Source organism: Nothobranchius furzeri, chromosome 16 (genome assembly GCF_043380555.1).
Source record: "Nothobranchius furzeri strain GRZ-AD chromosome 16, NfurGRZ-RIMD1, whole genome shotgun sequence".
In the NCBI taxonomy this organism is placed as follows: Eukaryota; Metazoa; Chordata; class Actinopteri; order Cyprinodontiformes; family Nothobranchiidae; genus Nothobranchius; species Nothobranchius furzeri.
The window spans coordinates 31,051,775-31,076,340 of record NC_091756.1 but is presented as its reverse complement, the minus strand read 5'-3'; the positions used below and the strand labels follow the sequence as shown (position 1 = coordinate 31,076,340).

General features: G+C 42.5%; 2 protein-coding genes across 4 annotated transcripts in view; one reads left to right on the top strand and one right to left on the bottom strand.

Moving 5' to 3' along the window:
• Nucleotides 1-16,608, top strand: part of mpp2b (MAGUK p55 scaffold protein 2b) — a 76,286-nt gene extending 59,678 nt beyond the window's left edge. For 2 of the 3 annotated variants that reach the window (XM_015963491.3, XM_015963490.3), the window contains 10 exons: nucleotides 6,213-6,365; nucleotides 6,451-6,606; nucleotides 7,564-7,791; nucleotides 10,978-11,109; nucleotides 11,193-11,295; nucleotides 12,996-13,064; nucleotides 13,150-13,311; nucleotides 13,449-13,651; nucleotides 13,728-13,856; nucleotides 15,352-16,608. In XM_015963491.3, the coding sequence (XP_015818977.1) occupies nucleotides 6,213-6,365; nucleotides 6,451-6,606; nucleotides 7,564-7,791; nucleotides 10,978-11,109; nucleotides 11,193-11,295; nucleotides 12,996-13,064; nucleotides 13,150-13,311; nucleotides 13,449-13,651; nucleotides 13,728-13,856; nucleotides 15,352-15,528 (1,512 nt within the window). In that variant the 3' untranslated portion in view covers nucleotides 15,529-16,608. The remainder of the gene's footprint in view (nucleotides 1-6,212; nucleotides 6,366-6,450; nucleotides 6,607-7,563; nucleotides 7,792-10,977; nucleotides 11,110-11,192; nucleotides 11,296-12,995; nucleotides 13,065-13,149; nucleotides 13,312-13,448; nucleotides 13,652-13,727; nucleotides 13,857-15,351) is intronic. The other variant, XM_054749109.2, reaches the window with a different exon arrangement.
• LOC107388105 (uncharacterized) lies at nucleotides 16,500-24,278 on the bottom strand. The gene is made up of 5 exons (XM_054749110.2): nucleotides 24,072-24,278; nucleotides 20,442-20,518; nucleotides 19,427-19,478; nucleotides 19,130-19,334; nucleotides 16,500-17,331 (listed from the first exon to the last, which is right to left on the bottom strand). Exons 3-5 carry the CDS (start codon nucleotides 19,474-19,476, stop codon nucleotides 17,143-17,145), a joined length of 444 nt encoding a protein of 147 aa, XP_054605085.1. The 5' UTR covers nucleotides 19,477-19,478; nucleotides 20,442-20,518; nucleotides 24,072-24,278; the 3' UTR covers nucleotides 16,500-17,142.
• Nucleotides 24,279-24,566: the final 288 nt, after the last annotated feature.

The window sequence follows — 24,566 nt, the reverse complement described above, 5'->3', positions numbered from 1 at the left end:
TTTTATCTTGCCACAGGGCTGTGCAGTGTTGCATGTGCGATGAAAAGACTCTGTGTGATAAACTATTATTGGACGTAGCATTCGTGCAACATCTTTTCAAGTTACTTTTATCCCCATAACTTTATTGAACACAGGTAAGCTACTTGTTGTTTGTGTTTGTGCAAAGCCATGGCACGCCACTTTGCCAAATAGTGGTTGTAGTCTATTGTAGGGCTGGGCGATATGGCCTAAAATCAATATTACGATATATTGAGGATTTCACCTCGATAACGATAAATGGACGATAACTACAGGTATGCGCAGAAACAAAAGTTGTCCACTAGATGGGGCTGTCACATGCATTACGTTGAGTCACATTTTTACGTGGCTCAAGGTGGTACAGCTTCTTAAAGGGACATGAACGCTGCCAATCTTCACACATATTTTCATTTTTTAAAATTATCATCAGATTTATTGACATGGGAAAAATTATCACAATAAGAGTCAGAAAGTTCGATAACGATACATTTTTTTCGATTTACTGCCCAGCCCTAGTCTATTGTGATAACAAAATGTTACCTTGTGGATATAGTTACTCTAACATTCTACCACAATTCCCACAGTGCTTGCATGTTCTCGCAAGTGTACTTGTATATGGTGCATGCTTGAGCTTCAGAGAATCAGGTGGAATTGAAAAAATTGGAGTGGTGTTTCAAAGAAAAACAATCCATGCAAACAAGAAGAAACAAAAACACAGCCTCCACCAAACCAAGGTCATCTGACAAGGGAAAAGTTTATGAGCTTAAACGACTTCAGGGAAGCACACACAGACGTTTTGTCTTCAGACTTCTCCGCCACCTGGGGAGTGTTGCAACAATTCCCCACCAGGACAAAAGAGGGCGTAGCGCTTTTCTGTGGTATCATGCCACATACTTATGTATGCAGTCCACGATAGTGTGTTTACTGTTGTGTTTATACATTTCAGAGACTTTATAACACAGACAAATTTGTCCCCCTCCACCTCTAAACCATGCTCTAAACCAGGGGTAACCAATCCTGGTTCCGGAACGCAGAAGTATAAATTAGCCTTTAGCTAAAACATCCTGTTAACCATTGACTTTTACAAAGTCAAATGCGGCCGCCATAGGCAGTAGCGGGAAGTGTGGCGTCTACTCTTCAATGTCTATGCTGTTGAGGACGGACCTCCGTAATGAACAAATCTACACTAATTTGAATGAATGAAAATGTTCTTTTTGAAATTACATTAGCTATGTTTACATGGGCACAAGTAATCAGAATGAATGGCCTATCAGATCACAATGTTTTTCATGTTAACATGTCAATCGGAATATTCTGATCGGATACGGCCTGATGAGAATGTAATTCCATTCTGATTGAGAGAGGGTGTTTTATTCAATCATCATTCTGATTGACCTCCGTGTACACATCTATTCAGATTCTTGGAGTAAAATAAAGCCCACTGCACATGTGTGGAACTTCAGCGTGACGTCTTTCTGCCTTTGCAGACGCTCAGGAGCCTGAGGAGCTGGAGGACCGTGTGAGCGGGTGATCATTAGTACGTTATCCTGCTCTCCTCTCCTGTGGCGGAGGTGCAGTAGCCTGTAGCTTGGTTAAAGCATCGGTAAAAACAAAAGCAGACAGGTAAAAATGGGAAGAAGGTCCGTAATGGGGGAATAAACGTGTCAACAGACAAAGCTAGAGAATAAGAAAATAAACTGCGAGGGGGAAGACGTGCGGACAAGATAGTGTTTGTTTACGATTTTTTTTTTCAGGAAAAACAACTCCTGCTTAGTGATGCATTACCTAATATTAACATTTAAATTAAGCAGTTGCACTTAATGCCAAATAATGCACTAACATTAATAAAGGGACCCTTATTGTAAAGTGTTACCGAATGTTTAAGCTCGTGCTACTAGTTTTTGTTCTGTGTTTTAAGCTAAAATGTTAACACACAGCCATGCATGTTGTTCATGTTGTAGAACGCCGGTCTGCATGCTCGTCTCCAGCTGAGTCTGCTTGGAGTTGATCCACTTCTTACCCAACAGTTCTTTCTCTTTGTAATCTGGCTCATGCAGGTTTACTGCAGTGAAAAGCACATTTGCTCATTCAACTCTCCTTTTTTATGTTCTGTTGTTTTAGTCACTCACTATGAGGTTTGGTATATGTTGGAATATTTAGAGTTCTGTCTTTTATGAGGTTTTTGTGCTCTGGAACGCATGGGGTGGGTTGTTTATGTAACTCTTAATGTAGGCTCGTGTGAAAGTCCGTGTTATCTGTTTTGTGGTTTTGCTGTGTGTATCTGTCGTTTCCTGTCTCTCAGCAGGGAGTTTTCCCCTCTCCCTCAGCAAGTAAATATAGTTTCTGTCAGAATAGTCAGTCAGTTCCATCAGACAAATCCTCAGTAAGGCATTGTGACACCAAAACACTTCAGACACATTCATTTATGTGTAGCTGATGACTGTTTCAACCCCAACAGAGTCTTTATACCTTCAACATCTGAATGTGTAATGCACCAGTTCAAACGTGTAGTAGTAATACGCACGTCTTTAGACATCAGTCATTTATTCTGTTTCTATTCTTCGTCATTACTGTTTTAAAAAATAAAGCTCGTTCTTTTATTTTAGGTCTACCAAAACATTTTTCTGTTGTTTAGCATTAATGATGCATGATGAAACTTTGAAATAGTATTATTTTGAGATATTTGTGGTAGTTTTAGAGGTACGAGTTGGAGAACTCTTATCGTTAGAGGTGCGGTTCTCCCATTTATTTAATACATTTGCAGTGCTCTCTAATAGGAATTAATACCTTATAAGTTGTTCTCTGGGGAAACAAAGAATTGGTGCACCAGTTTTAGGAACTAGAGGTGAGCCACAGCACAGCGGAGCTTCAGACGAGGGATTTTGAGTCTTATTTCCTGATATTTGGACATCTTACCTCTGATTGGCTAACAGCAAATCAACTCTACCACTCTGTTTGCTCTGCAACATTGATGTTTTATCTCCACAAATAACTCAAGCCTGAAGGAGTTCTGCTGTGTGGTGGAGTTGCTAATGCTAACATTTAGCTTCTACTAGCTGAGACGTCCTCTGCTGTTTCCTGGATGCTAAACCAACAACAGCTTTCCCCTTCGTGAGTCAAGATGGGTCAGCCCATGAATGTTGAGTGACAGTGACAGATCTGTCAGGATTTTCAAATCCTAGAGTTTCACTGTCTGTTTTCTATCAGAAGCTAATACAGGAGATAGGTGTAAGAGACTATTTTCATGTTCAGCCTGCATGGAAAACTCAGACTGACTGATTATGATAATTAAAAAAATGGTTTTTCAGTGTTCCACGCCTTTAAAGAAAAAAAAAGAACTTTTGTCATTTCACCCAAAACAAAATGTTTACTCTAGAGATTAACATTCTGAGGGCTGGTACATTTCTAAAACCACTTTTGGCCAATTCTAACTAATCTCAAAGAATTATAATTCATAAATAGCTAATTTTATTTAAAATTTTGCCTGACTAGAAAATAATGATACTGGGATAAAATCCTTCATGTCAATAATATATGGTGAGTTTGTGGAGCAGAAAAAAACGTATATTCTTTTAGCCTGGCCAGCCATGCCATTGCTTCCTTATGGGAAGCAAAGGGCCTCCGTTCAAATAACCCCACCCCCTGAGAATTTTAACCGAGCCAATCAGTGATGAGCAGCGACACTCGGTTTCTCGGAAACAAGGAAAATAGCATCTGAAGCAGAGTTCGCTGTGGCTCTTTCCTCTGTTCTAAATGATTGAACATGTCTTTAAAACCACAACAAGTAGAAACACTAAACGCCTTTCTTGTAAAGAAAGATGTTTGCGTCGTCACCAGACAATATTTTTGACTACAGTTAAAAAACTACAGCTTTGCGTGATAGTTGTTTGAGCTGGCTAGTCCCGCCCCTCATGGTGCTCTCTGCTTCTGGGTATCCAGACCCCACCTCTGTGTAGACCAGACAGTCTGGCAGGCCAGGCTAGAGCAGCGGTGCTCTTGAAGGCCAAGAACATAAATCTTCAGTTTCAGGTTGGCTGGCCATGACTTTGATTCCAATCACCAGCTGATTTTTGGTGTCGATTGATTTGATTTGATTAAAATTTATATTTTGACTCCAGAAGTGAAGCATTTCTCTTTACGCAACAACAAAAAAAAAATCCTAGAGGACGACCGATTCAGTTTCATAGACAGAGAGACTCATCATTTTTGTAAAACTCATCATCTGATCCCTCTTTTCTTCTATCAGACTGTCATGGTCTGCGTCTGCATCTCCCCTCATGTGTCTCCTTGTGTTCTCCATTCGTCTCTAGGTTCTCCTGTTGTGTATCCTAGCGCCCTCTTGTGTCATTGTCTACGTCTTCCTCATGTGCTCCCAGAGCTGCAGCCCCTCTAGGTTTCCTTCCCCCCCAGGTATCTCCCTCCAGGTCCTGTGCTCCCCATGGTCCTCCTTAGTCACGCCCCTGTAGTTTCTCTTTCTGTGTTCCCAGATCTACAGCCCTCCAGCTCATCTCTCCCAGGTCCTGTGTTCCTTCAGTCTTCCCCAGTCACCCCTCCACAGTTTTTATAGTTTCAGCTTTTCATTTTATTAGTCTCTTTAGTGTGTTTTTTTCCCACCGGTGTTTGTAGTTTTCCTTCCCCTTTAGAATATTAGTTATGTTGCTGCTTTTCTTGTCTTTAGGTTTTACTCTTAGGTCATGTTTGTTTCTTCCCTGATTAGTTGTTTTCACCTGGTTCTCCCCTCACACCTGCAGCCCATCTGCCTCCCATCATGCCCCAGTGTATAAAGCCCTGTCTGTGTCTCAAGCCTAGTCCACACATAGCCGGGTTTTTTTTAAACGAATATCCGCCCCTCCAGAAACTTGCATCCACACCAGCTCGTTTTAAAAAGAAACTCTGTCCACATGTACCCGGATAAATACATTGTTAAGGACATGCCAGACCTGTAGGCGGCAGTAATTCCCCCGTTCTTAACCTCGTCCTTCGTCTGTGGTCTTCCGCAAAGAGCAGTAATTCCGTTTGCAAAAACAAACAAGCAAAAAGCGCTTGGACAATTGATAAAGCGAGCGCAGCTCTGAGGGCATCCATGCTGTCGGCTAGTGTAAACACAGGTCGCACACGTGATGTCAGCATTTTTTGTCGCGGAAAGTGACGTTGCGGACCTTAAAACTCCGGTTTTTTCTGTCCACACGCAGACATCCAAAATGGAGAAAACGCAGATCTTCACTTTTGCCGGAGTTTTTAAAAAAGATCCGTTTTCATGTGGAAAAAACTCAGTTTTCGTGTGGATGACAGGCCAAAACGTAGAAAAATATCTACGTTTTGGCAGATCCCTGGCTACGTGTGGACGGGGCCTCAGTGTCTTGTCGGTCCATTGTTTTGTGTCAGCGTTGTTTTGTGCTCTATGTGAGCTTTGTGCCTCTTCTCTTGGTTTGTGCTCTATGAGAGCTTTTGTCCTCCTGGTGTTCAGGACTTAGGTTTTTGTCTTCCTGCCCATCTAGGATTTTTTGGTTCCTAATCCTAATAAAAAGGATTTTACTTTTAAACCGCTCCTGCCTCGTGTCATCTGCTGTTATCTGCATCATGGGTCCTAACCTCCTCCTAACCTGCAACGTGACAGACTTTTTATTTTCTCAGTGCAACAACAATGTCCTGTTCCTTTGTAGGGCCCTGGTAGACGTACTGTGGTGAGAGTGTAAACACAGCGATCGGCAATGGTCATGCTAACGTTAATCAGGGATCATAATTTATTTTTTCATGCCTACAAAAGATGCAACACAAACAGGAAGTACATGTGACCAGACACCTCCTGATGTTGATGCTGTAAAAATCTAAAAGCTTTTAATTGAAGATGAAAGTAATCAATGAGGTGATGATGAACTATTGCTCTTAGCTTCAGTTAAACCCTTTTTGACCCTGAACCAGAGGCGTGGGAACCTTCTCCACCTCTCTTTATTGTTTAAGATGAGAACAAATAGAAAAAAATCTGTGTTCCTTGTAATATTGATGCTTCACCATACCCACCATAAAGCTCAAGGCACAACATCTAACTGTTAGTGCTTTGTGCTCTGGACCTGTCGGTGAAAAACCTCTGTTCAGTTGCTAAAAGGAGTCGTCGTATTTGATGCTTCCGCACACGAGAACAAACAAGTACCGCCTGTTTGCATCAGGTAGGTTGTGTTTTCTGTCCGCTAAAGGCCCATGAGAGGTTTGAGGAGCCCAAGCTGGAGGCCGTGAGTGAGAACAACGTGGAGCTGGTCCAGGACATACTGAAGGACCTCAGTCCTCTAACACACAGAAGTCAGGCGGCCGATGAGCTCATCCGGATCCTGAAGGAACCTCACTTCCAGGTCTACCGTTTCTCTAATGAACAGCATTTTAATTCTATTGTAGTGAGACGCTAATTTTCTGTTGCATGATTTTCTTTCTGCTCAGTCGCTTCTGGAAACCCACGATTCTGTAGCTTCCAAAAACTACGAGACTCCTCCCCCAAGCCCCTGCTCCTTCATGGATGCAGCCCTCAACAATCAGCCTGTTCCCCCAGATGCAGTCAGGATGGTCGGCATTCGCAAGGTGTCTGGAGAGCACCTGGTAAGGTTCACTCTGTAATAATGGAGTATAGTCATCACGCCTTACTGGAGATGCTCCAGCACTCAGGGTAACGAAATCTGTTTCTATTATTCTTTAAAACAGAAAACAGCACCAGTAGGTGGAGATGTTTAATTATATTAAAGAATGTTCTGGTAAAAGAAGCCAGTGCTATCATACTTGCTGCAAGCAGAACCTTTAAAACAATAGAAGTCCATGCCTTCAGGAATGTGCCTCAGGTGCAGGGATGAGAGGGTTGTATTATGGAAACCTCAGAAATTTGGGAGGTTGTTGCATCCAAATCTATTTTTAAGGGCAGGTCAAAAAGATTCTCCCTCCTGCTGAGCTTTACTCTTCAACTAGAAAGCAGAATTTCTAAAACAAACCGTTTTTTCCCCACACTTCTTTCATTTAAGAGATGGAAACTCCAAAGTTCTCAGTTAGCATGGCTGCTGTGAGGATGAGAAACATCCTAGCAAGCTATCCCCTCTTCCCTCACTCATCCTGCTCCGGATCTTAGGACAGCAACCCCAGAAAGAACGCCCCAACCTCTACCTCCATCAGCTTCTCTGGTGGGTTCCGTGGGTTCCCAAGCTAGCTCAGATAGTGCCACCAGCATGTCCTGGTTTAGTCATTCAGTGTCTCCCACCTGAAGGACATGCCTGACTCACCTGTCCAGGGAGATGTTCATGGAGCACCCTAATCGCACCCTTAAGCCACCTCATCCGACTCGTCCCTGCAGGAGAAACTCATCTCAGTGTTAGCAGTCAGTCATTTCTTCAAGATCCTGATAAATGAACCTCCTAGCCCCAGTTTCTAGTTTTAAACTTCTAAATGATTCATCACGTAACACCTGAGGTGTGTCTTACCCCCACAGTTCATGTCCAGGTCGAGGCATCGTATCAACAGCTTCAAAGCCTACCTAGTTATTTGTTTGAAATACGTCTAAAATGTGCACAGGGGGTGACATTCCGAGTGGAGAGTGGCGAGCTGGTGATCGCCAGGATCCTCCACGGAGGCATGATCGACCAACAAGGTCTCCTTCACGTGGGCGACATCATCAAGGAGGTGAACGGGAAAGAGGTGGGCAATGACCCCAAAGTGCTCCAGGAGATGCTGAAGGAGGCGAGCGGCAGCGTGGTGCTGAAGATCTTACCCAGCTACCAGGAGCCGCATACACCCAGACAGGTCAGTGTGGTTCAGCACGCTCCGGAATAAACACTCTTTATAATGTTTTAATTCTCTTAAAAGGACGTTTCAGTCTATGGGTTCACCCTTTTACCCTCTCTGGCACCCGCCCGCCTATCTAACCTTGTATTCTGAGCCAAGAACCATTCATCTCAGGCTGCAGCAGGACCTTTTAGATCACACAAGCTAGTTTGTTAATTACAGCTTTGTCATAAATGCAAATGTGCAGCAGCTTGCTTACATGATGACCCTGTTTAATGTTTTTGCATCATTTACGTCCTAAATAAGGTCTTTTTTTGTTGCTGAAGTGCTTTTTTTTGCCTCGTGAAGTTGAGTGAAGCATCCTGAGTTATAGATGACGTGTGCCTGCTGAAGAGCCTCAGCAACTGAAGATGTCAGTCAGTTTAGAGTGACTGATCGAGTCTCTGGTTGAAAAGGCAGAAGACTGAGACAAAAGTCTGTCACTGAGTTGTAAAAAAACACCAGATTAAAGTGCACTTGAATATAATTTAAACAGACAATATGCGTGGGTTATGTAAATAAACTCAATACATAAATGATCTGCTGAGTTGTAAAAAGTGATTTAAAAGTTTCAGTTCGTTGTCTTATGTCAGCTGTTTGTCGTTTTTACTCCTCCGCGTTTAAGTTCCACCCTCAGGTTATCGTTGTCTTTGCTTTTCTTCTGCGCCTCTTTGGAGATTTTCTTCCAGCTTTAATTTGTTGAACTTGTCACTTTTATTTCCTTCAGCATTTTTCAAAACACACTTTTTTCTGTTTGAATCCCACAATTCTTCCATCATCTTCACTACCTCCTCCTGTAGTAAGCAGTGTGTCCTTTGCTTTTGAATTTTCTCATCTGAATGAGTGAGCAGAACTTATTATTATGAGTTTGTTTCTGTTTGAGAGCACCTCATTTCCCTTATTTCTTCTTTCTGACTGACTATTCCTGCATTTTTATCGATCGTGCGTCTCAACGTTGACCTTGGCTCAGTGAAATGAGATCTAGCACCAAAATCTTAATGCATGAAAAAGGTCAACATTTATTTTGAAACATTCTCACGGTGACCTTATGACGAGTACCATATACGGAGACAGTTTTCCCTCGCCTGGACGTGCGTCACCGGGGTCCCCTCTGGAGCCAGACCTGGAGCTGGGGCACGTCGGTGAGCGTCTGGGGGCCCGACCTTTAATCCATGGATTCCGGCTGGACAGAGCCCAAAGAGGAGAGATGGGTCTCGCCTTCCATGTGCTCACCACTAGTGGGAGGGGCCAAAAGTAGTGCGCAGTTTTATATGGGCGATCTGATTTTGTCTTTCATTCTTTTTCTCCTATTATAAGTCTAAACTCACATGTGTCCTTTGGTTAATTTTAGAAAGGTCTGCATAAATAAGGATGTGATTGCTCCTGCAGCTCTTCTCTGCTCTTATAGCAGCACTCTGTCTATACTTTGTATTTTTGCTCCTATAATTTATGGCTTGTAAATGGTAAAGGGCTTATTTACACAGGTGGCACTGGTCCATCCCAACACCGCCAGCAGGCAAGGTGGCTTAAGAGTCTTGCCCAAGGACACAACGACAGCAATAGACCGAGTTTGGCTTGAACCTGCAACCTTCTGATTACATGGCAGGCACTTAACTCTTGTGCCAACACCACCCCATTAAATCTGGTCGTCTCGTAAGATTTAATCCCAGATTTCAGCCATCATCTTACGGTAGTCAGTGCTGCAGCTTCCTTAAAATGTGAATAGTTTTCCTCTGCTCAGTGAGTTTTAGTATCGTGATTAGGATTTTTTTACATAAATGAGGTAAAAGACGAATAAATCAGAAACATCATCTCAAAAATCTAAACCTGTCTTAACATCTCAAAAGAGGTTAAACATATAAGTAACTGTAAAACACAGTATTAAACACAACGCCTCAGAACACATTCACAGGGCACCTTACTACAGAAGAACCCAAACCAAATCATGAAGCAGCATTTAAATACAGTTCTAGCCACAATTTAATGTTTTTCCTTTTAGCAAAGTCATTTTCATTGATTTCTTTGTTCCTGATCTAGTTTTCTAACTATGACTTTATTCCTGTTAACCTCAAAATTAAACATCTCATCAGGACTTTAAGGGACAGGATGAGATCAAATCAAAAGATAAAACCACTCAAATCTGAACAGAGGACTCAAGCACTAGAGCAGGCCTGACTCCAAGCCAGGTAAAAGCTGTAAAAATGTAAGAAAACTTCCCTCCTTTTCTGCAGGGTTTGAATGTGACATTGAAGTTTTAGTCCTGGCTGCTTCATGCATTTCACTAGAGGAAGGCTTTTCTGCAAGAACATCTGTGTGCAATATCTGAGACTGTTGTTTTTTAGGGACTGGAGATGTCAGTGGTAACTTTCACATTTTTGTTGTGTTCACCTGTGATAGAGGAGCCTTTGTAAACACTCAGTAGTGTCTGTCAGTCAGAGATTTGAAAGAAGAACCATTTGTGCTCACGCTGCCGAGAGCTGTGTAGGTGGATCAAGTGTTCAGAGTTGCTACTGAAAGTTGTGTCTAAACGTAATCCAGCTGTCTGCACACCCTGACCGGCCCCCAGTTCCACCATCACACAGCCACTAATCTCAGCCGACAGCTCGCTTTGGCTCCAGGAGGGTGTGTGTGTGTGCGAGAGAGAGAGAGAGAGAGAGAGAGAGAGAGAGAGAGAGAGAGAGAGAGAGAGAGAGAGAGAGAGAGAGAGAGAGAGAGAGAGAGAGAGAGAGAGAGAGAGAGAGAGAGAGAGAGAGAGAGAGAGAGAGAGAGAGAGAGAGAGAGAGAGAGAGAGAGAGAGAGAGAGAGAGAGAGAGAGAGAGAGAGAGAGAGAGAGAGAGAGAGAGAGAGAGAGAGAGCTGCTGGGCCTTTTTATGTTCTTGCATCAGTTCAATACAAGACAAGGAGGAGGGGATGGTTGCCATGGCTACAGAGTTTTGTCTTCCTCTTCAGTTTCTCTGTCTCCCTCCATTTTTCTCCCATTTCCCTCTCCATCTGTGTCTGCCTCTTACACTCAGCCTCATAAGAATGGGATTGGATGGACAGAATCACATCACAGAGGGAGCTGGACTCTTACTCACCTGGTCCATCCATCACCACCCTTTATTTAAAAATATGCATTTATTCAGTCTAGCATCAACATTTTAAGGACGTTATTCTTGTTTTTAGGCCTTTGTGAAGTGTCACTTTGACTACGACCCGACTCATGATAACCTAATTCCCTGCAAGGAGGCGGGCCTCAGCTTCAGTAGTGGAGACATTTTGCAGATCTTTAACCAGGAAGACCTGAACTGGTGGCAGGTGAGTTAATTCCCTACAGTTTCCAGTTAGACAGTGTTTCTGTCCTTTTGATTACCCCGTGCTTGTGTGTGCTTCCCTTACAGGCATGTCACATAGAAGGGGGCAGTGCAGGCCTGATTCCAAGCCAACTTCTTGAGGAGAAGAGGAAAGCATTTGTGAAGAGAGACATGGAGCTCGCTACAACAGGTAGAAGGACGGATAAAACCATTGGAAACACATGATTACCACATTTTTTGGAGGCAAAATTCTTAGATCTGACCCGTTTTTGGCACTTATCCAAAGTTGGGTTTTGAGGGTAACAGCTCTAGGAGGGAAGCCTAGACATAGCTCCTCCTGGAGACTCCCAAGGTGCTCCCAGACCTGAGAAGAGTTCTGGTCTGCCCTGCAGTACCCATCCAATTGAACTTGTCAGAAATCTTCTAGAGGCCAGGGGGCATCCTGAACCTCATCGGGCTTCTTCCAAAGAGAAGCAGCACTTTAGTTTTGACCGAGTTCCTGATCTTATCCATACAGCCGAGCCCAGAAGGTCTTTTCAACCACTTATTTTCAGTATTTGTAATTTTTGTTTTGGTTTTAAGTTAGTGAGCACATGTGAAAGAGACCAGTAGACCCGGAGCTTTAGAACGAGACTCAGCTCCTGCTTTACATTTAAACTAGTCCTTTGTTACTGAAGACGAAGCCCCAGTCCATCAGACCATCTCACTCCATCAAGACACAAGTACCTTTGAAGTCACCTAATGGGGCAAAAACTCATTCCCAACCCAGAGGGTGCACAAGATCCTGTTTGGAACTAAATTAATTCAATTTTACCAACATTCACACATTCTTAAAAGAAGAATGATTGTTTGTTCCACTTATGATTTTCTATTATATATATTACCTCAGCTGTGATGAGGGCTAAGCTGCCTTCAACAAAAGAAGTTGGATCATTAAAGGACACAGCTGTTGTAGACCGACCAGAGCTTCAGGTAGTCCTCTCTGTTCTTGTGACTTTATCACCTTGGTTTGAAGAAAAAAGAAGAATGTGGCCACAGCTGACATTTGTTCTTCATCTCATCAAGCACTCGTCTTTCTTTCACCTCTTCATGTGCGTTTAAGAACCAGTAGTGAGCATCAGATTGACTTAAAACAATCTGCTGAATGTGACGTTCACAAACAGCCCTCCCTCAGACGGAGCACTGATTCAGGAGTCGCAGTAAGACCCCGTAAACAAAAACTTGATCAATAATGATCTCTGCTCATATGAGACACGGAGGGAACAGCAGTGTTATGTGTTTACAGAGATCTGCTCTTTAGAAGTCGTCGGCAGCAGCAAAACAGGTGGTGAGTCATGGAGCGCCTGATGCCCTTTGCTCGTGATGAGAGGACAACTAGTCCAGACTGTAGCTGCCTTAGAGACGGGAAAGGACACATCTGTCTGCTAGCACGTTTGTTTTTATCAGATGATACTGAAAAACGTTCTAAAAAGGAAAATGTTTGGGTTGAAAACAATCAGTGGTGAAAATGTTCTGTTTAACCTCCAATAGTTGATAAAAAACACATAATAATAAGCTTGTTTAGGTCCTAAAAGCAACTGAAACAATTTTCTTTCCCCAGACTGGGTTAAACTAAGCTCCTGGTTGTGAGAGGGTAATATTCTGTCATACTGAAGAGAAGGTCAGCAGATTGCAAAGTCACAGGTGTCCTCTGGTACCAACCCTGCTGCACAGACTGAGCCGTTATGGTACACACTGCCATCTGGTGGCCCTTTCCAGTCATGCTCTAAGCCTTTGAGTTTATGACTTGGCAGAGCTCTTTATTTAGATGAAGAATCGTGTCAGCTGGGACTTGGTTGAAGTGGCTGCAGTGAGGTATGACTGGTTGATTTGTTGTGCTCCGGGTCTCAGGTCCTCTGTGTGCAGGGATTGGTGGGAAGAAGAAGAAGAAGATGATGTATTTGACCACCAAGAATGCAGGTACAAGAATCAGCATCGTAGCGTCTCGTTTGAGCTTTGTGATCCCGCTGCTCATCTCATTTATGTCTGACTGTCGGTCTACTAGAGTTTGATCGGCACGAGCTGCGAATCTATGAGGAGGTCGCCAAAGTCCCGCCTTTCAGGAGGAAGACACTGGTTCTGATTGGAGCACAGGGAGTTGGTCGGCGTAGTCTGAAAAACAAGCTGCTGCTGTCTGATCCTCATCGCTACGGCACCACCATCCCCTGTGAGTGCAGACCTTCCCTCACCAATGTTCTGTTAGATCACTTAAAGCTGTTTTTAGAGGGAATCGTAATGATTTGATGGGATGTGAGACCAGTTTGCTCCCCGTTCTGATCCCCTTCAGTGTTGATCTTTATGCAGTCACTTCCAGAAAGCCAAAGGTGGACGAGCGAGACGGTCAGACGTACTCCTTTATGTCTCGGAATGAAATGGAGTGTGACATCAGGAACGGTCGTTTCTTGGAGCACGGCGAGTATGACGGGAACCTGTACGGGACGAAGATCAACTCCATACACGAGGTGATCGAGACAGGAAAGATCTGCATCCTGGACGTGAACCCACAGGTAGAGTGTGTTGAGATGTTTTGATGCTGCTTTTGCATGTTATTGATTCCATTCTCACTCTGCCTGTTCTCTGAAGGCCCTTAAAGTCCTGCGGACGTCTGAATTCCTGCCCTATGTTGTGTTCATCGAAGCGCCAGATTTTGAAGTCCTCAAAGCGATGAATAGGTCAGCGATTGAGTTGGGAGTGGTCACAAAACAGTTGACGGTGAGTTTATTTCAGTAATCACAGGGTTGCCAGTCTTTCTGCAATTGTGTCCTTGGGCAAGACACTTGACTCACTCTGCTGCCTCGCCTGCGTACGTAGCTTTGGATAAATGCATAAACAGAAACTAATGTTGGAAATCTGCAAATTCAGTGATTTCAGAACAGCAAAATAATGTTATTGTGACATTTGGGTGAGGGGGTCCCAGGACTCTAGAAGACGCTATATCAAATACAGGTAATTTACCATTCTTGGAGAAACGGTGATCTTTAGAAACAAAAATACAAACTGATAATTACTGCCTGTAGTCCAAGTAAATGGCCATCAGAGCTGCTGCTCCCTCGTGTGGTGGCTGAAGGATATTATAACTGAACTCAAAAGTAACATTAAGGAAATTGACAGAAATTATCTGAAGAAGTCAATCTTTACTTGTTTGTTGTGGATATTTAAGCTAGCTCTAGCATTGCAGCAAGCTAGCTGCTACAGGAAGTTAGAAAAGGACCAGATTAAAACTCCCATGATCCCTTGCGTAAAGGTAAAGCCTAATTTATACTTGACCGTCAGCTCCACGAGGCAGAGACACGCACACACAGACGGAGACATTGTACCCTCATACTTCTCCGTCTCCTGGGGAGTGTTGCAAAGCAATTTCCTCCCAGAACAACAGAGGGCATTGCGCTGTTCTGCAGTATCCCGTCATGTATCTGGTCCAAGATGGTGTGTTTATATTGTGTTTTTGCATTTAAGAGACTTTTTAACATGGACAATTTTGTCCTTCATCCTCCTCCACCTCTTGGCATTGCTTGCCTCCGTACCGACGCAGACAAAGTATAAATTAGGCTTAAGGCAGTAAATGAAACGGAAAGAAAGCCTCCTCATCACGTGCTTTCCATCCACCCATCCATTTTCAGCTGCTTATCCAGAGTCTGGTTGCGGGGGCAGCAGCTTAAGCAGGGACACCCAGACTTCCCTTTCCCCAGCCAGTTGGCGCAACTCCTCCGGGGGGGAATCCCAAGATGTACCCTGGCCAGCCGATAGTCCCCAGTGTGTCCTGAGTCTTCCTTTAGGTCTTCTACTGGTGGGATGTGTCCAGATAACCTCACCAGGGAGGACTTCTAGTTAGGAGGCATCCTAACTAGATGCCCGAGCCACCTCAACTGGCTCCTCTGGACGTGGAGGAGCAGCGGGTCTACTCCAATCCCCTCCCGGATGACCGAGCCTCTCACCCTCTCTGTAAGGGAAACTCCAGACACCCTGCGACGAAAACTCCTTTCAGCCACTTGTATGGGCGATCTCATTCTTTTGAAATTGGCTTCAAATTTAAGAACTATTGAAATGCTTTTAGGAAATGAGTTTTGTCAGTTGAAAAACTAGAACTGGTTGTCAGTGCTAATAAATTTCTATAAGAAGGTAGTATTTAGATAACTTTTTATGTTCCACTTTTTTTATTTCAGCTGAATTTGTGTCCTAAAGTCCTTTTGTACCCTGCTCCTGCCAGGACTCTGAGCTGAAGAGGACGGTGGACGAGAGCGAGCGCATCAAGAGAGCCTACGGACATTACTTTGATCTTTTCATTGTGAACGACGGTCTTGAAGCGGCTTTCCGAAGTCTACGCTTGGCACTGGAAAAACTGTCAACGGAGCATCAGTGGGTCCCTGTCAGCTGGGTGTTCTGAACATCTGGATCAGAGCCGGAGGACATTTTATGATCTGTGGCTCCAGAGGGAGAGAGCGGGGGTGGGGGAGCTGAGCGTCATAATTCAGTGCAAACGACCAGCCTCATGTAGAGCAATTTTGTACAAACTTAGCATTCCCTGTTGGCCCAACTGTAATTTCTTTGGAATTCTTTTATTGATGTTTGTTCAGAAGGATTTAGAGGTGATTATGGGCTGCAGTTCAGTAGTGCAAGCGTGTGTGTGTGTGTGTGTGTGCGAGCGTGTGCGTGTGTGTCGTCGTAACAAGTAACAGTGAAGGTTTTTGTAGAAGGACAGTTTTAGCCTTTCTAAATCTTATTTATGTAGTGTAATGTTTACATCCATCAGTAGGAAAACTTGAGGAAAGATACCAAATGTCAACATTTTACCATTTCACAAGTTCAGAAATGTGCTTAATCTCCAATGTCTACTTTGATTTGAACATGAAATAGCAATAGACGATTAATTAATATACATGCAATACCACACACTCCAATGTACACACAAACACAAAGGGGAGGACAGATGCTCCAGCTGAGAGGTTTTCTGTTCATCATGGGTTTATTTCTCTGTCCTGTACCAGAAAAGCTTTGATTCATTTGAGAATCCAGCCAAAGGATCACTGTGTTTCACTACTGCCTGCTTGATTCTGTTGGAGTTTTATTTGTAGCACTGTTGACATTTAAACCCTAAAAAATAAGACATATCCCAAGTAGCCTAGACTAGTGTATGCATCGTATATTGAAGGGTAACATATAACCTTAGCATTACTTATTGGACAATTAGTGGAAGTTTTGATTTGTTTTTTGGATGTACAAACATTAAAACAAGTGGCTTCAAATTCATGGTTAATTTTGCCTTAAATAGTTATAAAGCCAAGGAAATGATTTAAGTTTTTTTCTGTTATGAAACATTTATTTTCTATTGATTAGAAAAAGAGTAAAGACAAAACGTTTTGGCCACATCTTGAGTATTTATTTCATCTTTTTGTTAAACTTGTAAAGTACTGTATTGTAATAAAGAGTGTATAATATAACATAAAGGTGATTCTGCTGGTGTGTAGATGCTACATTGTAGTCTGATCTTTATATAAAACAAATGTATTAAATAGTTTTTACATTGTTTTAGTTTTTAATGTTGATTAATTATGAATTAAAGAGCAAGTCACCCCCTACCAGAATGTAACTCCTCCCATTTCCCTTTTTGAAATATGTGCAACAATGAAGTGTTGCCTGGAAGACCGAGGGGGCGGAGCTTCTAACAAATACACACACACAGGCTCATAACGGCATTGAGACATCATATGGTACCGGCTAACGTAATCGAGTACCTCTTAGCCAATAGCGATGGCAGATGTAAATTCAAATGTAGTGCAGAGGTTTTACCTGAAGAGGGCGCAACTCTAACAGCAACTTGGGCAGAATATTAAAATTTTAACTAAAGTGCCAAATTATTGACCACACATGTCTACAGCACGATTAGACACTCAATTATATAGTTTATAAGCAAAAAAGTTGATTTGGGGGTGACTTGCTCTTTAAAGTCACAGTGTAATAAATAATGAAACAAGGAGTCTTGACAAGGAAACTGAGCTTTTTAGCCAACAGATGCTCTGTGGTACCGCTGGGGAGTGGGGGGAGGGTTCTGCTGGGGTGAGGCTGGACGGGTCAGCTGTAGAGGTTCTGCTGGAGTCATCCAGTGAGGTGCCAGGGGAAGGGTTATCGGGTACATCTCGTAGGGAGGAGGGGGGCCTCCAGGCCAGACGTTTGTCAGCTTTGGGTCAAACTGGGTGAGTAGAAGGATCAGAGGTAATCAGCAGTCTGTTAGACGCCTTCTGGACCAAAATATTAGTGTTTTATGATTCTTTAAATTAGATCTTTGGAGACTTTGTCAATACTCCATCAACAGCTAAACTGTTCTCTATGACATAATCAGACATAGACCTGAGGGATGACCTCTAGACCTGAGGGATGAACCTCAAATTCAGCACGTTTTAGTGGTTTCTCTGCTCCAGCACACTTGATTCAGTGGTTGAATCACCCGTGCACCAGCCTCTGCAGAAGCCTGTTAATCACCTGCTGATTGAACTCAAATGTGTTGAAACAGGGTTAAAACTAAAAAGTGCTGGATGCTGGCCCTCCAGGCCCAGAAGTGATTACCCATGGGCTACACCTTCACTAATGATTAAAGAAAACTGATTGTTGCGCTTTACTTTAATTTGAATGATTCCTGAGACAAAAGGTTATTTGCTCTGCGCTGGGCTACAGCCTCCTTTAGCTCCATGGCCTCTCAGGAACCATCTTACAAGCTTGGCACATCCTTTCTTTAGATGTTTATCCCATTATTCTTGGCAGGAGCATGCAAGGTCAACCAGCCTTAATAGGATGTAGCAGAACAGTGAGTTTTGGGTCTCTCCAGGGGGTTTCTACATTGTCCTGCTTTAGAAGCCTTTGGTTTGTTTGTCTTCAGTAAGTCTTTAACCCGATTTGATAGAGGGAGACAATGTTTTCTTTCTCTCTTGTTTTAAATCCATCTGTATCTATGAAAACTAACTTATTTGTCTTGTCAAATCCTCCAGGTTGCCAATGATCCATCTATTACCTGCACAGCTTTATCCTCTTTAATGGAGCGCTAGTCCATGTCAGGGGTGGATTTAGGACTGAAAAAGATCCAGGGCTTCACACACGTGCGCGCGCGCAAATACACACACACACACACACACACATGGGCAAGACACTTCACCCTTGCCTGCTGGTGGTGCTAGTTTTCAGCAGTCTCACTTCCATCAGTGCACCCCAGGGCAGCTGTAGCTACATTGTAGCTCATCACCATCACTGTGTGAATGGATGGACTGATTGTGTTGTGAAGCACCTTGGGGAGTCTTGTTACCTTCGTACTTTTGTTCTGTGTTTTTTATCCGCCTACAAAGAACAAAAAGAGCTCGTTTTAACCTTTGCTGACATGTTCCAGCATCTACTGCTGCTTTCATCAGAGCAAACGCCGATGAAGCGATTGAGATAAGAAGACGTGCACACAGGAACAGGGACGAAGGAGTATACACGTTGGACCACTCATGGGACATGGTCATCAACGAAGGTGCAAGCAGTAGAAGGCAATGTTGTCCTCTGCTACTCTCGGCTGCCCACCAAACGTCGGCGGTTGCTCTGACGAAGGTGGCAGTAGACGTCAAAACATGTCAGCCATGGTAGGAACAAACTCTTTTTGCTCTGTGTGTGATGAAGAATAACAAAAAAACTAAAAGGGTGGATGACTGTGTTGTAAAGCACCTTGGGGGGGTTGTAGAACCCTAAGAAGGTATAGAAGCTATACAAATACAGGCTCTTTACCATTTACATGTAGAAAAATCACTGCTGGGATTTGAACCAGCAACCTACACAGAGATAAATGGTGAAAAGACTAATAAACTGTTTTTATATAGCACCATCTAGAGTCCTGGAATGTACTGACTCCAAGGCTTGGGACACCTTAGTGCTCCGACTTAATGTAAAAAATCCGAGCACATATTTTAAAGCTAAACAAAGGAGACGTGATGATTGGCTGAGTAGGAAGTGTGTTTCCTCACCATTGCGTATGGTGGTGGGCAAACCACAATGCTGTAACGAGGAGGGAACGGGTCAAAGTGCGTGTCCTCCTCCACCCGATACCCTGATGGGGAAATAGCTTGGACCTGCATCGATCTGTTGGTGTCACATTGTTCTCTTTTCTTTTTCAACAGAAGGTAGAAGCAGAGCAGAATGGAAGCAACAACGATCACCAGGACGGGAAATCTATAGGGACACATTTTAAAATCCAGTTGAACATCTAAAGGGACCTTCCGATAGAAGAAGAGTTATTTTGGACACTTGATTTAATAACTTACACTATTTGAATGATATTCTGTATTTCGGTCATAGCTGGAGTTGCTGGCATTACTGTAAAAACACAAGAATAGCATTCACCGTTGAGCATTAGAAGGGTTTTAAAGGTGTGGTTGACTGAAAAAACATTTTTATGATTATTTCTGATTATAATCGGTCACTCTGAGTTTTTCATGAAGACTGAATATGAAAACAGTGTCCTACACCTATCTCTGGCATTAGCTTCTGACAGTGAAATGCTAGGATTTGAAAATCCTCACGTATCTATGTCACACTGTGAATTTGCATTAATGGCCACGCCCATCTTGGCCCTAACCCGCCCACAGGAAGGCTTTTTAAAAGTTGTTTTTGCAGCGAGGAAAGAAGTGTCTTGGTGATAGCGACTTACATGGCTGAACACGTTCTGTTAGGCAATCAGAAGCGAGGTGCGTGCATATCATTAATAAGAATGAGTAATCCTGCTGTTTTCAGCCCAACTCTGCACAAGCACTGCAAATGTATTGAATAAATGAGTAAACCACACCTTTAAAAATAACTAAAATCTGTAAATGACAAAAACCTGAAGCACAAACTTTGTATCACTGAGATTTATACAATTTACAGCCTTTATTGGTAGTTTTTTGTTAAATATGAGCCAGACGTGCAGCACTATAAGAGCAGAAACCAAATTTATAGTCACAGGGTGTAATAAAGTGCAGCTTTTTATATGAAAGCCCCTTGAACAGTCACAGGGTAATGATCTCTAGTGACCCCATAACGTTTCACTTGTGTTGTTGCAATATTTTTAAGAAACATTGAGTTTTACAAAACAAGTAATGCTTCAGTGTTTCATCAGCGGTGTAAAGGATAGTAATGTTCACACACTGTAACAATGTATAGTGATCTTTCATCTTATAAATCTGTTGTTTATTTCGGCTGGAAATAAAAAAAGTCAGACTGGTTCTCGTGATTTTACCACAGTCATTTCAGAGAAATGTGGAAAAACAACTCATTCGTTTACAGAGATGTGGTTCTTACCGTGTTACAAACCTAAAAGTGTCCTGGCTCGTGGCTCGCTGTGTGACTCGTGGAAGTGAGGAGCTTTTATGGCATGACTGTGGTGTTTAAAGACACAGAAACAGACGTGTGTTTTATGTTTGTCACACATCAATAAATGATCTAGTTTTACCGTACATGTTTAATGAATATGGTGCAAAAGTCCATTTACGTCAGTAATCCAGCTTAAACTGAGACACAATCTAAAGGCTCAGGAACTCTTTGCAGGTGTCTGGTTCCATGAACTGGTTAGAGTGACACTTTGAGTCTAGAATATTGAACCTTTTCACAAAATCATCTGAGATTATGAATGTGGGGTTTTCATAAACTGTAAGCCATGATAATCACAAATATTACAAATAAAGGCTTGAAATACCTGGTTTTGCATGTAACAAGTCTATCCCTTATGTTAGTTTCATCCTTTAGTTATAATTAGTGACATAAATAAACTTTTGCACAATATTCTAATTTTTTACCTGTTAAGTATGAATTCTAACAGTATGCATTTGTGTTAATTCCAATAGAACATTTCAGAGTTCAGTTGTATTTCTTCAGTGAATGAAACAATGAAATATAGATATTCAAATATTTTTATTATTTGTTTTATTATTTGCCTTTAATAATTAGTTTATTATATAAAGTATCAGATATAGTTTGTTTAATTTAAACATGGCTATACCTAATTTATTTAACCTATCTTTATTTATTTTTAATTAAAAAAAATCTTCTTTTTTTTGCACAAAAACAAAACTTGTGTCATTTTAAATTCAATTAATTTAAATACTTTATCAATCCCAGATGGAGGTTTTTATTTTATTACATTTGTAGGTGTGTGTTAACACTGTAGCTGAAAAAGATGTCACACTGATACAAGATAGAACAGATTAGTTATGTATAATCATAAATCGAATACTAGGTTAAGCTACACTTTCCTTTTCTGGGGGGAAAAATATATATATAATTTTCTACAAATTTCCTGTGAAATAAGAACAAGCTGGATCTTTCTGTCTTCCTTCCTACTCTTGCCAAAACAATGATCTTAGTGTGGATGATGTAAACATCACAACAAAGCTGCACAAAGTAAAGTTACATTAAGGCCCTGTCCACACGTAGCCGGGGATCTGCCAAAACGTAGAAATGTTTCTACGTTTTGGCCTGTCATCCACACGAAAACGGAGTTTTTTCACACAAAAACGGATCTTTTTAAAAACTCCGGCCAAAGTGAAGATCTGCGTTGTCTCCGTTTTGGGTGTCTGCGTGTGGACGGACAAAACCGGAGTTTTAAGGTCCGCAACGTCACTTTCCGCGACAAAAAAAATGCTGACATCACGTGTGCGATCTGTGTTTACACTAGCCGGCATCATGGAAGCCCTCAGAGCTGCGCTCTGTCACTACCCGATCCATCAATTGTCCAAGCGCTTTTTGCTTGTTTGTTTTTGCAAGCGGAATTACTGCTCCTTGCGGAAGACCACAGACGAAGGACGAGGTTAAGAACGGGGGAAGTACTGCCGCCTACAGGTCTGGTATGTCCTTAACAACGTATTCATCCGGGTACGTGTGGACAGAGTTTGTTTTTAAAACGCGGTGGTGTGGATGCAAGTTTTTGGAGGGGCGGATATTCGTTTTCATAAAACCCCGGCTACGTGTGGACTAGGCCTAAGATTCACACAACCTCGTTAAAAGGTTCCTTCCATGGGCTCAAATAGAACCGTTTATGTCTGAGAAATAATCAGATCTTGTCAGAACTGATTAGTGCTAGCCTAGTGAACTAGACCAAATTCTTGCTTTGCAAAGAATGGTCTTGGCATGCTCCATTGGAACCTCAGCAGCTCCTACCAGGACTCTGGCTAGCCAATCACAACTCTCTAGAGGGGTTTCAAACACATAAAGAGCTGTGATTGGTCCATAATGGTGGGCCAATCATAGTGCTCTATCTGCTTAGTGAACAAATCACAGAGCTTTATCCGCTTTGTGGGCTAATCAGGGCACTCTATATGCCTGGTGGGTGGGATGATGCAACAGAGTGAAACAAGAGTATGTCACATTCATTGTCCAGTGGAATGCGGAGATCATTTGAAAGACAACGGTAGAACCCGCCCCACAACCGAGAGCCGTCAATAGAGCGTGGCCAGACTAAATAATACATTTATTTAGTCTGGCTTGCCAGGCTAGATTAGTGCTGCAATTAATGAAAACAGTTTCCTGTTATACTCAATCACTGTTTATTGGGCACACCTGTCCAACTGCTTGTTAACAAAAAAGATTAATCAGCTGATCACATGGTAGCAACTCAATGCATTTAGGCATGTTTACATGGTCAAGATGATCCAATGCATTTCAAACCGAGTTTCAGAATGGGGAAGAAAGGTGATTTAAGTGATGCTGAACGTGGCATGGTTGTTGGTGCCAGATGAGCTGGTCTGAGTATTTCAGAAACAGCTGATCTTCTGGGATTGTCACACACAACCATCTCTAGGGTTTACAGAGAATGGTCTGAAAAAGGGAAATCATCCAGTGAGCGGCAGTTCTGTGGGCAAAATGCCTTGAGCCAGAGGTCAGCGGAGAATGGCCGGACTGGTTTGAGTTGACAGAAAGGCAACAATAACTCAAACAACCATTCATTATAACCAAGATTTGAGGAAGAACATCTCCGAACACATAAGACATTGAAGCTAGAGGCAGATGAGCTACAGCAGCAGAAGACCACACTGGGTGCCACTCCTTTCAGCTAAGAACAGGAAACTGAGGCTACAATTCATGCAGGATCACCACAATTGGACAATAGAAGATTGGAAAAATGTTGCCTGTCTGATGAGTCTCGATTTCTGCTGCTGCATTCAGATGGTATGGTCAGAATTTGGTCATACCCATGAACATGGCCATGAAAGCATGGATCCATCCTGCCTTGTATCAATAGTTCAGGCTGGTGGTGGTGGAGTGGTGTGGGGGATATTTTCTTGGCACACTTTTGGCCCCTTAGTACTGATTGATCATCATTACAATGCTACAACTTACCTGAGTGTAGTTGCTGACCATATCCATTATTTGATGACCACAGTGTGCCCATCTTCCAGCAGGATAACGAGCCATGTCATAAAGCTCGAATCATCTCAGACTGGTTTCTAGAATATAACAATGAGGTCTCTGTAGTCAGATGGCCTCCACAGTCACCAGATCTGAATCCAACAGAGCTCTTTTGGGGTGTGGTGGTACGGGAGATTTGCATCATGGATGTGCAGCCGACAGATCTGCAGCAACTGTGTGATGCTATCATGTCAATATGGACCAAAATCTCTGAGGAAAGTTCCCAGTACCTTGTTTAATCTATGCCACGAAGGATTAAGGCAGTTCTGAAATAAAAGGGGGTCCAGCACAGTACTAGCAAGGTGTGCCCAATAAAGTGGCCAGTGAGTGTGTATTTGTTCTCATTTTAAAGTTATTTAACAGCAAAATGAAGTTTTATTTGTCTAAACCCTCTAATGTTTTAATGGATGACAATAAGTTTACTTGGGTTTAGCTAGAATTTGATGACATTTCTACATTTTCACCATCAGACTTAAACAACAAGGTAAAAAGCTGCATTGAAGTTATGAATGGAGACGGTAGACTCACTTTTCTTGCTGTTTGTTGGAAGTTCTCTGTCAAAAGTAGAAAATATTCCTCATTTATTCCTGATGCTACTCCTTATGTGGACTGGAGGGATGTTGGCCAATCCAGTAAGCTCTCTGATCCTCTTCAGACGGTTTTGTTGACAAAATGGCAACAAACTCAGCTGTTCGTCACCCAAAACATTACTCAGAAGTCCTGTGACGAAGGACTGTTTAGTCAAAAGAGAAAAATGTGTCAAAGGAGGTGTGTGCTATCCTAAGTTCAGAGGAAATTCTTAGTCATTTGTTAAACATTAAAAGACCACAACAGTTTTAGTGTTTACATCTAACTTTGTAGCTAACCCAACAGGCAGGCGTGAGAGTCTCACAATGTCCTTGCGGGCCTCACATTTGTATCTATTTAAAATTGGGTTTCGTAGTGACCTCTGACCTTTACATATTATATATACACTCATCTAAAGGATTATTAGGAACTCCGTTCAGCTTCTTCTTAATGCAA

What these genes read in the sequence shown, in the direction of transcription:
- LOC107388105 (XM_054749110.2), bottom strand. Translation starts at nt 19,476, where the DNA reads ATGCCAGCAACTCCAGCTATGACCGAAATACAGAATATCATTCAAATA. An exon ending in CAGAATATCATTCAAATAGT is followed by an intron (nt 19,335 to 19,426) that starts GTAAGTTATTAA and finishes GTGTCCCTATAG; the next exon opens with ATTTCCCGTCCTGGTGATCG. An exon ending in GCCCACCACCATACGCAATG is followed by an intron (nt 17,332 to 19,129) that starts GTGAGGAAACAC and finishes CTACTCACCCAG; the next exon opens with TTTGACCCAAAGCTGACAAA.